This window comes from Amphibalanus amphitrite, unplaced genomic scaffold, assembly GCF_019059575.1.
Source record: "Amphibalanus amphitrite isolate SeventyFive unplaced genomic scaffold, NRLGWU_Aamphi_draft 000632F_arrow, whole genome shotgun sequence".
In the NCBI taxonomy this organism is placed as follows: Eukaryota; Metazoa; Arthropoda; class Thecostraca; order Balanomorpha; family Balanidae; genus Amphibalanus; species Amphibalanus amphitrite.
Genome location: NW_024882126.1, coordinates 61,619 through 74,817, shown reverse-complemented (window position 1 = coordinate 74,817; position 13,199 = coordinate 61,619). Strand labels below are relative to the sequence as shown.

General features: G+C 46.5%; 1 protein-coding gene across 10 annotated transcripts in view; it reads right to left on the bottom strand.

The window, feature by feature from the left end:
* The window catches only part of LOC122363642 (calcium uptake protein 3, mitochondrial-like), a 57,240-nt gene extending 56,276 nt beyond the window's left edge, over window positions 1–964 (bottom strand). For all 10 annotated transcript variants that reach the window (XR_006253398.1, XM_043333149.1, XM_043333148.1 and 7 more), the window contains exon 1: window positions 736–964. Coding sequence is in view for 9 of the 10 variants with exons in the window: in XM_043333149.1 (XP_043189084.1) it covers window positions 736–948 (213 nt within the window). In the remaining variant the exon portion in view is untranslated. The remainder of the gene's footprint in view (window positions 1–735) is intronic.
* Between the last annotated feature and the right edge of the window lie 12,235 nt (window positions 965–13,199).

The following is a 13,199-nucleotide window of genomic DNA, read 5'->3' as shown; positions in this document are numbered from 1 at the left end:
TAGGTACCTGTTTCACCTGTAAGGTTTATAAAAGCAAGGGCACAACTGTGTCATAAATAATGGCATGGGGCATTTTACCTACCCCAGGCATTAAACACGATTCTCCCATACTGCCTTCATAAAACACTTTCCATAAGTACCTCATGATCAGCCGTCCTAGGCACTGTTCAATCAGTTTTTTATCAGCAGGGCCAGGCTGCGAGCATGCTGCTACTTCTTGACTCCTCAATGGTAAAATTTAAGTTATACCAATGAGAGGCCAAGAAGCGCCAGCAGTAACTTCCTTATATGGGAAAACCGACAGCATGCTGATAAAAAACAGCGACTGAACAGAGCTCTGGTCATGGCACTTCAACCTTTAGTGTTTCAAATGAGGAGCATGTCCAGTGGACTGTGGCCCCTCTACATTTGGATCGACTGTTTAAAGTTACTGGTTGAAGTATTATTACTTTGGCATTAGTAGAGCAGGCGTCACACGAAGGTTTTCCAACCAAGGAGAGGCGCTGTAGGTTTGTAGGTTGTAGGGTAGGTTTGTAGGTTGTAGGTTCAGGTTGTAGGTTAGGTTAGGTCAGGTTAGGTTAGGTTTGTTTAGGTCTCAGTCTTGTTAGAAAGAGGTACCTCCAGGCATAGCGCCTTTCCTTGGTTGGAAAACCTTCGTGTGACGTCTGCTCTACTAATACCATTACTTTTAGTTGAATGAAGAGTCATCAAAGGCACTAATTAACCTAAACTTACCTGTCTTTTGAGGGCGTAGACTGCGCCAAATTTGTGCCGCCTCGCCGCAAGGTAGCAAAGAGCGCTAGAAGTTAATATCGCAGGAACAAGCAAGAGTTTTCCCGTCAAAGGAGTACCCCCGACCATCTTGAAGGTTCTTGAGGCCGAACCTTCGCACTTTCGAAAGAAATGTAGCCATGATTTCATATATCTGACTCCACCCCACGTAGCCATCTCTCTCGCAAGTCGCAATTCGTTGCACTGTTTACAACAGTCAGCTGATTTTCTTGTCCCAAATATTATTTGGTATCCCTGTGCTACCAAATCCTGAAAAATTGATGGATGTTCGGGTGAATAAAGGCAATCGAAAGTCAGGCCTTCCTTTCGATTAGCTCGCGCCCTGTTGGGCTATTCCGGACCCCCTACCACCGTTAGGGGGGGGGGGGAGATGGTGCGTTTTACCGCCACCGCCACGGTCTCGGAAAGTTACCAACCGATTTTCTAACTTCAAACGGCGTTAGATAGCCCTATCGGGAACACGTCCCGGGAATACAATTTCGGGAACACACAATTTCATTGACCTCTAGGTCAGGTGCAACCGATGACGTCACAGTTCAGGTCAAAGGTCGCATTTTGGACCGTTTACAGGTCTCATAAGATATGTGTTAAAACATCGAGTATATCGAAAATCATCGATAGAGCGCTGGTTGTCGAATATATATAAACCTTAGGTATATCATAGACCTCTACATACCTTATATCATATGTAGGTATATGTATGCAGGGGTGGAGAAATATGCCGAGTTGGGGTTGCACGGGCGCAGCAAATCCGCCGCCGCCCTGGCGGTGACCTTGACCTCCGCCAGTGGCGCAGCCAGGATTTCATTTCGGGGGGGGGGGGGGGTCATCGCCTCCAAAGCGGGCCCCCTAGTGTGCGGGCCCCCCACCCATTTTTCAGAATCTCTCCATATTTCATGCACATTCTGCTGAGCGGGCCCCCTTTACCTGCAACGATAACCCTGAGCGAGTTTGAATCAGAACATTTGGCTAGAACAATAGCTCGGTAATCACCCGGTGTTCAATTTTTGCGCAAATTGACCACGACAGAAATATGTTACTATGACGTAAGAATTCGTATCTTTCGAGGCCGAAATGTGCCCCTTGGAATCGGAACTGTTGCCTGCTTCTGTCGGGCAATACCTATTTAACTAGTCCGGGTCCCATGTGCCTGTTCTAAGTCATCCTTGGCTGCTGTAGTAGATTGTGCCTTTATTCTTCTTCATTGCGTGAATTCGCTCACAAGAAGTTTTAACTCTCGCGGCACAGGGGGGAAGGGGCTGATGTACCTAACCCTCCTAAAGTTTTTTTTTCGCAAATAACTTGCGTAAAAAGCGGCTGATCGCGACGTAACTTTCAGTACCCTCGCGTTGATCAATTTTACACCTACCCTAGAAATTTTATGACCCTGACCCAAATGACCTAAAGGTTAATTCAAGGTCAAATTCCGACCTAAAGGTCGGAAAGTAGGCCAAAGTTGGCCTACTTTCCGAGACCATGTTTGGCCAGAATCGCGGTTCGGCGCATGCCGGCTCGCATTAGCGGCGCGTTTGCAGTTCTTTCGTGGTTTCAAGCGTTCAAACATGTGATTTGATGTTGCTCCCATGCATAAGGGTGGATATCAATGTCACCTGAAGGTCAGGTCAGGTCATTGACCTATGAGGACCTCAGTACACTTTTTCAAGCTATGCATGTTTCTAGGCTAGTTTTTGTTTAGCTGAATTCGAATTTAGCAACCATTTGAACATTTAACCCGCGACCGCCTGGGGGGGGGGGGTCGGATCCGACCCCCCCCCCTCCGTTTTTCTTGAATAACTCATGAACCACTTTCGCTATCTACTTGAAACTTGGCATACCTTCTCCCCCATCAATTTGACGTCTCCTGTGCAATTTTTAAGAAAAAATTTCCAAAAAATTTTGAGATATATCGATTTTAGTGATGTAACTACATGGCGTTTTTAGTCAAAAAGTGGTAAATGTTTAAAAAATCGCCAAAAATCACAGTTTGAAGCAAATTGCAAATTAAGGACACCAAAAGACGCAGCTCAACGAGTTCTTTAAAATGGCTATCTCGGATTTTCCATAAAATGCGTTTTTCACCCCTAAAAATTCAAAAAACTATATTTTTTGGAAAACAGCTAATAAAATCCAAAATTTTGGGAATTTCCAAAAAACCGGAATATATGTTGTAGAGCTCTATTAGAACATTAGATGCCCCAAATTTCAACTTTCTATCTTGATTTTTGACCCCCAAATTGTAAAAAATAGCTCCAACATGCATAGGGCATGGTGACGTCATAAGCATTTTCGTGAATTAGAGGCACTTTTGAACATCGCATGTGAAAACAAATGGCACCACTAGATTCCTGGGACAAAGCTCGTCTAGAAAAGTGCATTTTTATGTCAAAAATAAAAAGTTGAAAAATTGACCTTTTTTCTTAGCCCTCGTTTAGTTATGTATAGTATAAACGATTTTTTATGCTTTCAATGCACACTTATCACCAGCACAGTGACTTGGGGTCACATATAACCATTACCATCGGATTCGGCGTGAAAAATAAGCCATAAAACATGTGTCGCACGCCCATGTAGCAGAAAGTGAAAACCGTGACCTTTCGTGACCTGACTTGACCTTGACCTGTACCTAGTATGACCCCTATACGCACATGGTACCTTCACTAGGCCTTTGAGGTCATTTTTGGTGAGTTTCGAGCAGCAGCTATCGATTCCGCTGTCCGTAAGCCGATTCATGCAAAACCCCTGAATTTGACCTTTGACCTGACCTTGACCCGAAAGTTGACCTCAATCTTAAAATCTTAAGAGTGCTTTGGGAAGGTCTCGTAGAGACCTTTCGAACGCCGCCTCGCGGGGCTCGATACGACCATTGGTTCTCGAGATAACAGGGGGGGGGTCGGATCCGACCCCCCCAGGCTGTCGTGGGTACGGAAATAGCCCAGGCGGTGCCGGGTTAAGTAGTTTTGGTGCCTTCGTAGCATGTTACGAAACTGTCAGAGGCGGTTGACACGTATGTACTACGAATACCCGTCACGATCCCTACTGGTTGACCTGACCTGACCTGACCTGACCCGACCTGGCCTAAATGCATAAAGACATCATCTGTGATCAAAACTTACATAATGTTCGCGATCAGCACCCCGAAAAGCCCTATAGCAGCCACATTTTACGACGTTCTAACAGGTCAAGATTTTCCCGACTTTTGTGGGTCATTGACCTGACCTGGAAGGTCAACCAATGACCTAGGACCTTTAAATTGGGAATCATCGGCTTCCTCTCGTCACGGGCAGCACGCTCGTTTTTTCCGCAAAGTTCTAGCTCGATCATGGGCCAAACGCGAGGGGGTCGTAATTGTGCCGTCGAAGGACGCAAAATGGCCTGTGCCGGCGAGGGTTAACGCGCTCACGAGACATGTATTGCCTTGGGCCGGGTTTGTTGTGGCCGTGATGATGTGGTGACGTAGATTCTGTATGTTACCGTGGTCCCGGCATGGTGTTACTTAGCGCGGGGTAGGTATAGGCTAGAGGGACCGTTGCACCCAGTGCGCTGAACTTTGCGCAACCGATGGAACAAGGATGGGCAACGTGCCTGTGAGGGGTCTCAGCTCAATCGGGCCGGTGGTGAGGACATGGCGCGTGCTCAAAAAGTGTACGTTTGCGTCATAGACTTTACATGTATAAATCGGCTCGCAAAATCGGGCGAAAATAGCTAAATTTGCCCGACACGGGTCCGGTCCCCGTGCAGTATCTCGGTAACCGTGGGTACGATCGGCACGGGGAGCACAGTATCGTATATGATAATCGAACGGGCTATCGAATTGTGTGCGGTGCAGGGATGGCACGTGCCACGTGCACCCGTAAGGGCACTTATGCTTGAAAAATTGACTTTTGGACTGATTTTGGACTTAATGCTATTTTCGGGTGACTGTCAGACGGAGCGGGTTCAAACAACGCCTGTTGTCAAGAAAAACGTACCGCCTCTCATGGAAAAATTGCGAAAAGCTAATTGATCAAAAACAAGGTGGAACAAATCGCTGAAGAAAATGGCATTTGTTCATGACTTACCTACTTAATTACACGGGTTTTGCTGCATAAACTGGTACGTTTGACAATTGAAAATGGCATAGTTGAAAAGAGCATTCAATGTTGTCCAAGATCCATTCATCGCTTTTGCATGAAGAGCAACAATATTCTTAAAAATATAAACGTTTCAAACCTTTACATAGTATTTCATCGATGGCCTCCATTTTTCAATAGGTAGCCTACGTCAACCTATGTTATAAAATATACTTGACATGTTCTATAGTAGAACATATGGTTACCAGACACGAGCACCTCGATGCGATGGATATTTTTTCCCAAAACCAAAATACTTAGCCGTCAAAAGGCAATCGACCGAAATGGATACATAACCCACGGACACAAGACCAACCAAACGCCCACCGATCGAAAATACCCCTTATTTGCGTTGCGGAGCAAGCGGGTCACCCTAGGGGGCCCCATTCACCCGAGGTCCCGGGCCCTATCCACATGGGGGCCCGGGCCACGTCCACCTGGGCTCCGGCCCCCATCCACCCGGGGCTCCGGGGCCCGTCAACCAGGGGGCCCGAGCCCCATCCACCCGGGGGCCCGGGCCCCATCCACCCGGGGGCCCGGGCCCCATCCACCCGGGGGTCCATGTCCCGTCCACCCGGGGGCCCGGGCCCCATCCACCCAGGGGGCCAGGGCCCGTTCTCCCAAGGGCCCGGGCCCCATCCACCCGGGGATCCGGGCCCCGTCCACCCAGGGCTCGGGGCCCGTTCTCCCGGGGCGGGCCCCATCCACACAGGGGGTCCGGGCTCGTTCTCCTGGGGGCCCGGGCCCGTTCTCCCGGGGGCCCGGGCCCATCCACCGGGGGTCCCGGGCCCCATCCAACAGGGGGCCCGGACCCGTTCTCCCGGAGGCCCGGGCCCCATCCACCCAGGGGGCCCGGGCCCGTTCTCCCGGGGCCCGGGCCCGTTTTTCTGGGGGCCCGGGCCCGTTCTCCCGGAGGCCCGGGCCCGTTCTCCCGGGGACCCGGACCCATCCACCGGGGGCTCCGGACCCCATCCATCGGGGGCCCGGGCCTTATCCACCGGGGGTCCCGGACCCATCCACGGGGCCCGGGTCCCATCCACCCAGGGGGCCCGGGCCCGTTCTCCCGGGGGCCCGGGCCCCAGGCCGACCCCTCACCCGTGGTGTCCCAGTAGGCATTTCTCGAAGCGGGCTCGTCCAATTAGATTAGGACCTCTCTCCTCTCTCTCTCTCTTTCTTTCTCTCTCTCTCTCTCTCTCTCTCTCTCTCTCTCTCTCTCTCTCTCTCTCTCTCTCTCTCTCTCTCTCTCTCTCTCTCTCTCTCTCTCTCTCTCTCGAGCGGGCCCCCGACAGAAATTTCGGGGGGGTCAGCTGACCCTCTGACCCCCCCCCCCTGGCTGCGCCACTGACCTCCGCTGTCTGGTGCGGCTCCAAAGCCAAGCCGGCGCAGCCGGCGTGGAATTGGGAAGACTCGTGCTACCCCAACTCGGCAGTGCATTTGTCCACCCCTGTATGTATGTATGTATGTAGAGGTCTATGCTTATACATAAAAATGACTACATTTTTACCTTGTAAGACCGACGAAGAGCAGTGCTCGAAATATATCAGTGTTATTCTTGTTAATTTTAAAGGGACCCTCCCACCTTAACATTAGATTTGAGTTGAGATAGCCAAAATGGGGTCCCTGGCTCACAATTACCGGTTTCGGCACTCACAACATCGAGAAATGCCTTAAATCGGAAATATTGAATTTCAAAATTGCAGCATTTTGATTCAGAGGGGCTAATGCATAGGAATACCCCTCTGAATGTGTGACGTCATCGCAGATATCTAACGATTTTTAAATGTTTGACTAAAACGTTTTGTAGCACGCGGTGGTATATGCGGGTGAGACTAAATGCTTACTTCGAAATCTAAGCTGTGTTGCGGCATTGGCGGTTATGTGCGGCGTGTATGCCGCATGATTAGTAAGCGGCGACCACTAAATTAAAGACTTAAACGCTCCAACCTGTTGGAGCTTCGGATTGTCTGGAAATCGTATGCCAAATCCCGCACCTGTATACGACTGGTGCATATAAAGGCCGATGTAAGAATGTCAATAGGCTCTCGCATGCGATTTCCTGGCTACCCAAAAAGTCTGTTTCAGTCATGCTATCAAAACATGGTATGTCAGCCCTCTCACCAGCTTGTAGTGCCCCTGACCGTCATTAAAAGCCTAGTTTCCCTCCATCATCTCTACTAGATTTAGATGATGCTCCGACAAATTCACAAACAAGACCGAACTTGTTCGGAGTTCGGACTGTGAGTTAACCCTCGCCCTTTAGGGGGGGGGGGGGTCGAACGGACTCCCCTCGGTTTTTCGCAAATAACTCGCGTAAAAAGCGGCCGATCACGACGTAACTTTTAGTACCCTCGCGTTGATCAATTTTAAACCTACCCTGAAAATTTCATGACCCTGACGCAAATAACCTTTGACCTGTGACCTACTTTTCGAGACCATGTTTGGCCGGAACCGCGATTCAGCGTATGTCGGCTCGCATTAGCAGCGCGTTTGCAGTCTTTTCGTGGTTTCAAGCGTTCAAACATGTGATATGATGTTGCCCCCATGCATTAGGGTGGGTGTCAAGGTCACCTGAAGGCCAGGTCAGATCATTCACCTTTTGTGACCTCGGTTCACTTTTTCGAGTTTGACATGTTTCTGGCCAGTTTTTTTTTCGAACTGAATTCGAATTAAGCAACCACATGAACGTTTACAAAGTAGTTTTGGTGCCTTCGTAACATGTTACGAGGCTGTCAGAGGCGGTTGACACCTACTACAAATACCTGGCAGGACCTCTACTGGTTGACCTGACCTGACCTAACCCGACCTGGCCTAAATGAATGAAGACATCATCTGTGATCAAAACTAGCATGATATTCGTGATCAGCACCCCGAAAAACCCCATAGCAGCCACACTACGACGTTCTAACAGGTCCCAAGTTTCCCGCCTTTTGGGTCATTGACCTGACCTGGAAGGTCAACCGATGACCTAGGACCTTGACATTGGGTATCATCGGCTTTCTCTCGTCACGGGCAACACGCTCGTTTTTTCCGCGAAGCTCTAGCCTGATCAGGAGCGAAACGGCAAGGGGTTATACCTTATACGTTCGCGGCTGGAAAAACACCAATACGGGCGAGGGTCAAGTTGAAAGTATTAATTTGGTTCAAAACAATGATGTAGATAAGTTAGTTATTTAAATCTAAATATCCTATGACGAGAGCGATGGACATTTTTGGTATGCAGTGTTATCCATTGAAAACAAGTCAAAGCTATTGAGTTTTTAATTTAGTGGTCGCCGCTTACTAATCATGCGGCATACACGCCGCGCATAACCGCCAATGCCGCAACGCAGCTTAGATTTCGAACTAAGCATTTAGTCTCACCCGTATATGCTGCTTTGCGCGCAACAAATGCCGCACTTTCAAATAAAGTCGCTAGGAACAGCGGAGATCCCAAAGAAGTAAACAAAAGTAAAAGTCTAATATCTTGAAAACCGGTGAATATTTTTCGATGAAATTTGGTAGATATTCGTTTTTGCTCGTTCTGAACCGAGCGACATCACTTTCATGCCAATTCATTAACTTTTTTGAAGGTGGGAGGGTCCCTTTAAAAGTTAAAAAATATAAAAAACCTCTCATAAAACTTTGTACACTTAATTTGAGGATAAGATCAAGTACTGAAACTGTATGTCATGAATTTCCTCATAACACTTAGTATACTCAAAGATCACAAACAAAGCTTTCGAAATGTGAAAGTGGTATTACGTTAGCATGGTCTTTGTGTAAAAGAAGATTTATTGCCGAAGTTAACATATATATATATATATATATATATATATATATATATATATATATATATATATATATATATATATATATATATATATATATATATATATATATATATATATATATATATATATATATATATACTAGATGGCATGTTTTGCGCTATAACTGTGCTTTTTGATAGATGCGTTTGAGGGGGCATTAGTTTGGGTGTGGCCGAACTTTTGATTTTTATTTGTCTTATTCTGTCGGAGTTGGATATTTGTTTGAACGGCATGGTATGCTGGTGCTGGTTGCGGGTTGTTAGTGCCTTTCTCATGGTTTGCCTTTATCGAACTCAAACCCACCCTACCCTACCCTAACCTAACCATACCCTACCTTACTAATAACACATAGTTACCCTTCTCATACTCGATTAAAGTAACGTACCAAGTTTGAGCGCAATTGGCCCAGCCGTTCTTGAGATATCAAACTGGCCCACTGCACGTGCGCACGCGCTAGCTGAGACTCCAGATGACTTGTGCCAGCCACCTTTCTAAATTGTCCCCAACAGTGAACAAAATTTGAGCGAAATCGGCCCAGCCGTTCTTGAGATGTAGAAGTGGACCCCTCGCGTGCGCACGTGCAATCGATCCACCCTACGTGTCAGAAATGGCGATGCATCGCCAGGTTATTGTCCCCTCCACCCACAGTCCAAGTTTCAGCGCAATCGGCCCAGTAGTAGCTGAGTTATTCCTAGTACAATAATGTGCTGTTTACTGGTAGGCGCTTATTTTCAGTGTTTGGAATTCCCCTTTGCGGGCGGTGCATTGCAGCCCATGCTTTGAAAGCTATTAACAAAATTTGAATGGCCTGCCGGCCATAAGCCATCGATCGGATTTTGTCGAAAAATACCTGTAACGTTAACGAAACATGGTCGTATGTTTGAGTCATTTTCACCAAAGTTTATTGACTTTTCGATAATATTTTGGGTGGATATTGGTCAGAAAAGAATGCTCTTTCCGAATATGTAGGTTTCATAGCGATTGATCAACGTTTTCAATACGTTTCGATGTTGTAAAGGACATCGCGCTCCGCGCGAAATAAATTTTCCAATTAATGTTTCATTATTAAGGAAATGGTACGGATCATCGCTTTTTATCTGCTATCCTCTGATTACACGTACATTTGCCTGCAAAATGGCACCACACCGATTTCATTCCGTCAAGCCGTTTTCCAGCGGCATCGATTTTCCCGTCACAATGCACGAAATCGGTCATTTTTTCACAACCGGGGATGCTGTCTTGCACGTGGCGCGTGCTACACTATGAAACCATATCAATACGCTAGGCCCATCTCTCCTCTATCCATTGGTGGCAACCGCTTTTCGCTGCGTCCACCCATTGCCGAGATATCAAGCCGGAAAGCGAGCCGTGTCGGCCCGATTTTCGGCCGACCGCCGCTCTCGCCGACACCATGCTATCCCTATGAGAGCGCCCTTTTGCACGTGCCGACGGCGCACCCCTGGTCCGATCACGCCCAAATTTTAATACAAAGGCCGCCCACGCCCAGAGATTCAGCATGCCAAATTTCACGCCGATACGCGGCGCCTTTCAGGCGCAATAAGACACATAAGTCATGACACATGGATGGATGGATGGATGGAGATTGGACGGACGACTTATAAATCATAATATAGACTAGATGGCCATGTTTGCGCGATAACTGTATGGTATTTAATTGATTTTACGGGTTCTGTAGTGTGTACCAAGTTTGAGAGAAATTGGCCCAGCCGTTCTTGAGATACGAAACTGCTCCTTTCCAGGTGTGCACGTGCATTAGCATTTAGCACCCTACATATGGTAATGTGTCGTTCGATATGTGCCCATTGACATTCCCAAAATTCAGCACAATCGGCCCGGTAGCGGCTGAGTTAAGCCTAAGCTACACTAGCATGAATTCCGACGTTTTTTCGGTTTCTGCGGGATTTCGGTTCGCGTCGTCAAGTTCGCCTCATAGCGAATGCATTGCGCCAGCTACACTGCCAGTCTGGCGTCCCGTGGAACGAAAACCCGCAAAAACCGACGAGTCGGAACCGAAAAAAAGTTCAGAGCTGTGAACTTTTTTCGGTTTCTGCGGGATTTCGTTTTAGTGATGAATGATTAGAAGTGATTGTTGCTAATAATATTGTGACGATGGAACAGTTTCAAATGTAAATAATGAAAATGGTGTAATTCATGATTAAAGAAGACAACATGTGTTTCAAAACTCATCATTCTTCTTCAAATATGATAATTGCAATTAAGCTGACAAATGATTATGATCGAAAATATATTCATGTTAATTGTAAAATCTTTAAAACAATTATTTAATCATAATTTTGTTAAAACGCGATAATATCTAACATGAAAAACTAATTAATTTGATCACTTATACATCACTATGCTATAAACAACACCGCCCACGCGGCGGCCGCCCGGAACGAAAAAACGCAGAAACCGTAAAAACGCGGAAACCGAAATCACGCAGAAACCGAAAAAACGCTGATAGTGTAGCCTGAGCTTTATTGCAAGAATAAATTTATTTTATTTACTGGCGAATTCCCCTCGCGAGAGGTGCCTTCCGGTACAGTTTGTTGTCAAAGGTTCAATGGCCTGCCTGCCGAAGCCACCGATCCGATTTCGTCGAAAAATACCTGTAACGTTAACAAAACACGGTCGGGTGTTTGAGTCATTTTCACAAAAGTTTTTTGACTTTTCGATAATATTTTGGGTGGATATTGGTCAGAAAAGAATGCTCTTTCCGAATATGTAGGTTTCATAACGATTGATCATCGTTTTCAATACGTTTTGGTGTTGTAAAGGACATCGCTCTCCGTGCAAATCAAATTTTCAAATTAATTTTTCAATATTAAAGAAATGGTACGGATCAGCAGTTTTTATTTGCTTTCCTATCACTACACGTACATTTGTCTGCAAAATGATACAAAAACGATTTCATTCCGTCAAGCCGTTTTCCAGCGGCATCGGTTTTCTTCCCACAATGCACGAAATCGGTCATTTTTTCACAACCGGGGGTGCTGTCTTGCACGTGGCGCGTGCTATGCTATGAAACCATATCGATACGCTAGTTCCATCTCTCCTCTATCCAGTGGTGGCAACCCCACCTCGCTACGGCAATCTGTCGCCGAGTTTTGGGCCCGGGAAGTGGGCGCCGCAGGCCGGTTTTCGCCCGATCTTCGATTTGACCGTTTCCCGTGTTAACCCTATGGCGCACGCGAGCGCGTGCCGACGGTGCACCCCTGGTGCGATCACGCCCAAATTTTAATACAAAGGCCGCCCACGCCCACAGATTTGGCATGCCAAATTTCACGCCGATACGCGGCGCCTTTCAGGCGCAATAAGACACATAAGTCATGACGGATTACGCACGCACAGACATCTTATAAATCATAATATAGATATATATATATATATATATATATATATATATATATATATATATATATATATATATATATATATATATATATATATATATATATATATATATATATATATATATATATATATATATATATATATATATATATATAAATATACAACTTAGGTACATGTATAACAATAATGTTAATAACTATCTTTGAAGAAATTGGACTACAACTAGCTGGAGTAGTTCATCTGTGTGTATTCTATCACATATGTTCCGGTTTTTGCGAAAAATCAAAAACTGTTTTTAAAAATCAATTTTTTTTGTAATTAAAACATATTTTTGAAAACTTTCCAAATTTTGAAAATTCGAGGCAAAAGTTTGATAGCTACGTGTATTTGTAGCCCACTGATGCAAAGAAATTGGATCTAGCTTTAAAACTAAGATCTTGAGAGCGTTTGCTGTAATTCAATATTTTGCATCAAAATCGGCCGACATGACGTCACTCTGACGTCATTTTCGGCCAAACTATGGTAGCTAGAAATTTGAAAATTTTAACACAAGGTGTCAACTTAATGCCGCTGAGGGTGCCGCAAGTTTCGTGTTGCTCCGTCAAACGGTTTAGAAGATATTGCCGGAAAACGGGAGGGGGCTCTGTAGAGCCCCCCCCTAGCCATGTGCGGGTTAAAGCGCCTGAATCACTTAGCAGCTAGCACGCGTCCAGCGTCCTGATCGCTTGAAATGTATGGTTCGGAGAAATTCGTGTGAAAAGCTGTGAGAGAAAATATGCTCTCACGGTATAAATGCACATGCATCAATGGCCGGTGCACTTTAAATTCGGATGTCTATGATTCGTTCTTTCTTAGCCCGCGCACCGACTGCGCCAACTTAGAACCGACGGGGGGGCGGATGACCGCCCCCCCCCCCCCTGAGATCTCGACAACGAAGAAAGATAGCGACAAGCGGTAAACGGCATGAGATACGCACGGACAAGGTCTACAATTTTTACAAAGCAGGGGCGGCGGATTCGGGGGGCAGGGGGGGGCAGCTGCCCCCCCCCCTGGCAAAATCGTGGGGGGGGGGCAAAAGTATCTTTTTGCCCCCCCCATAATTTGTGACAAAGCT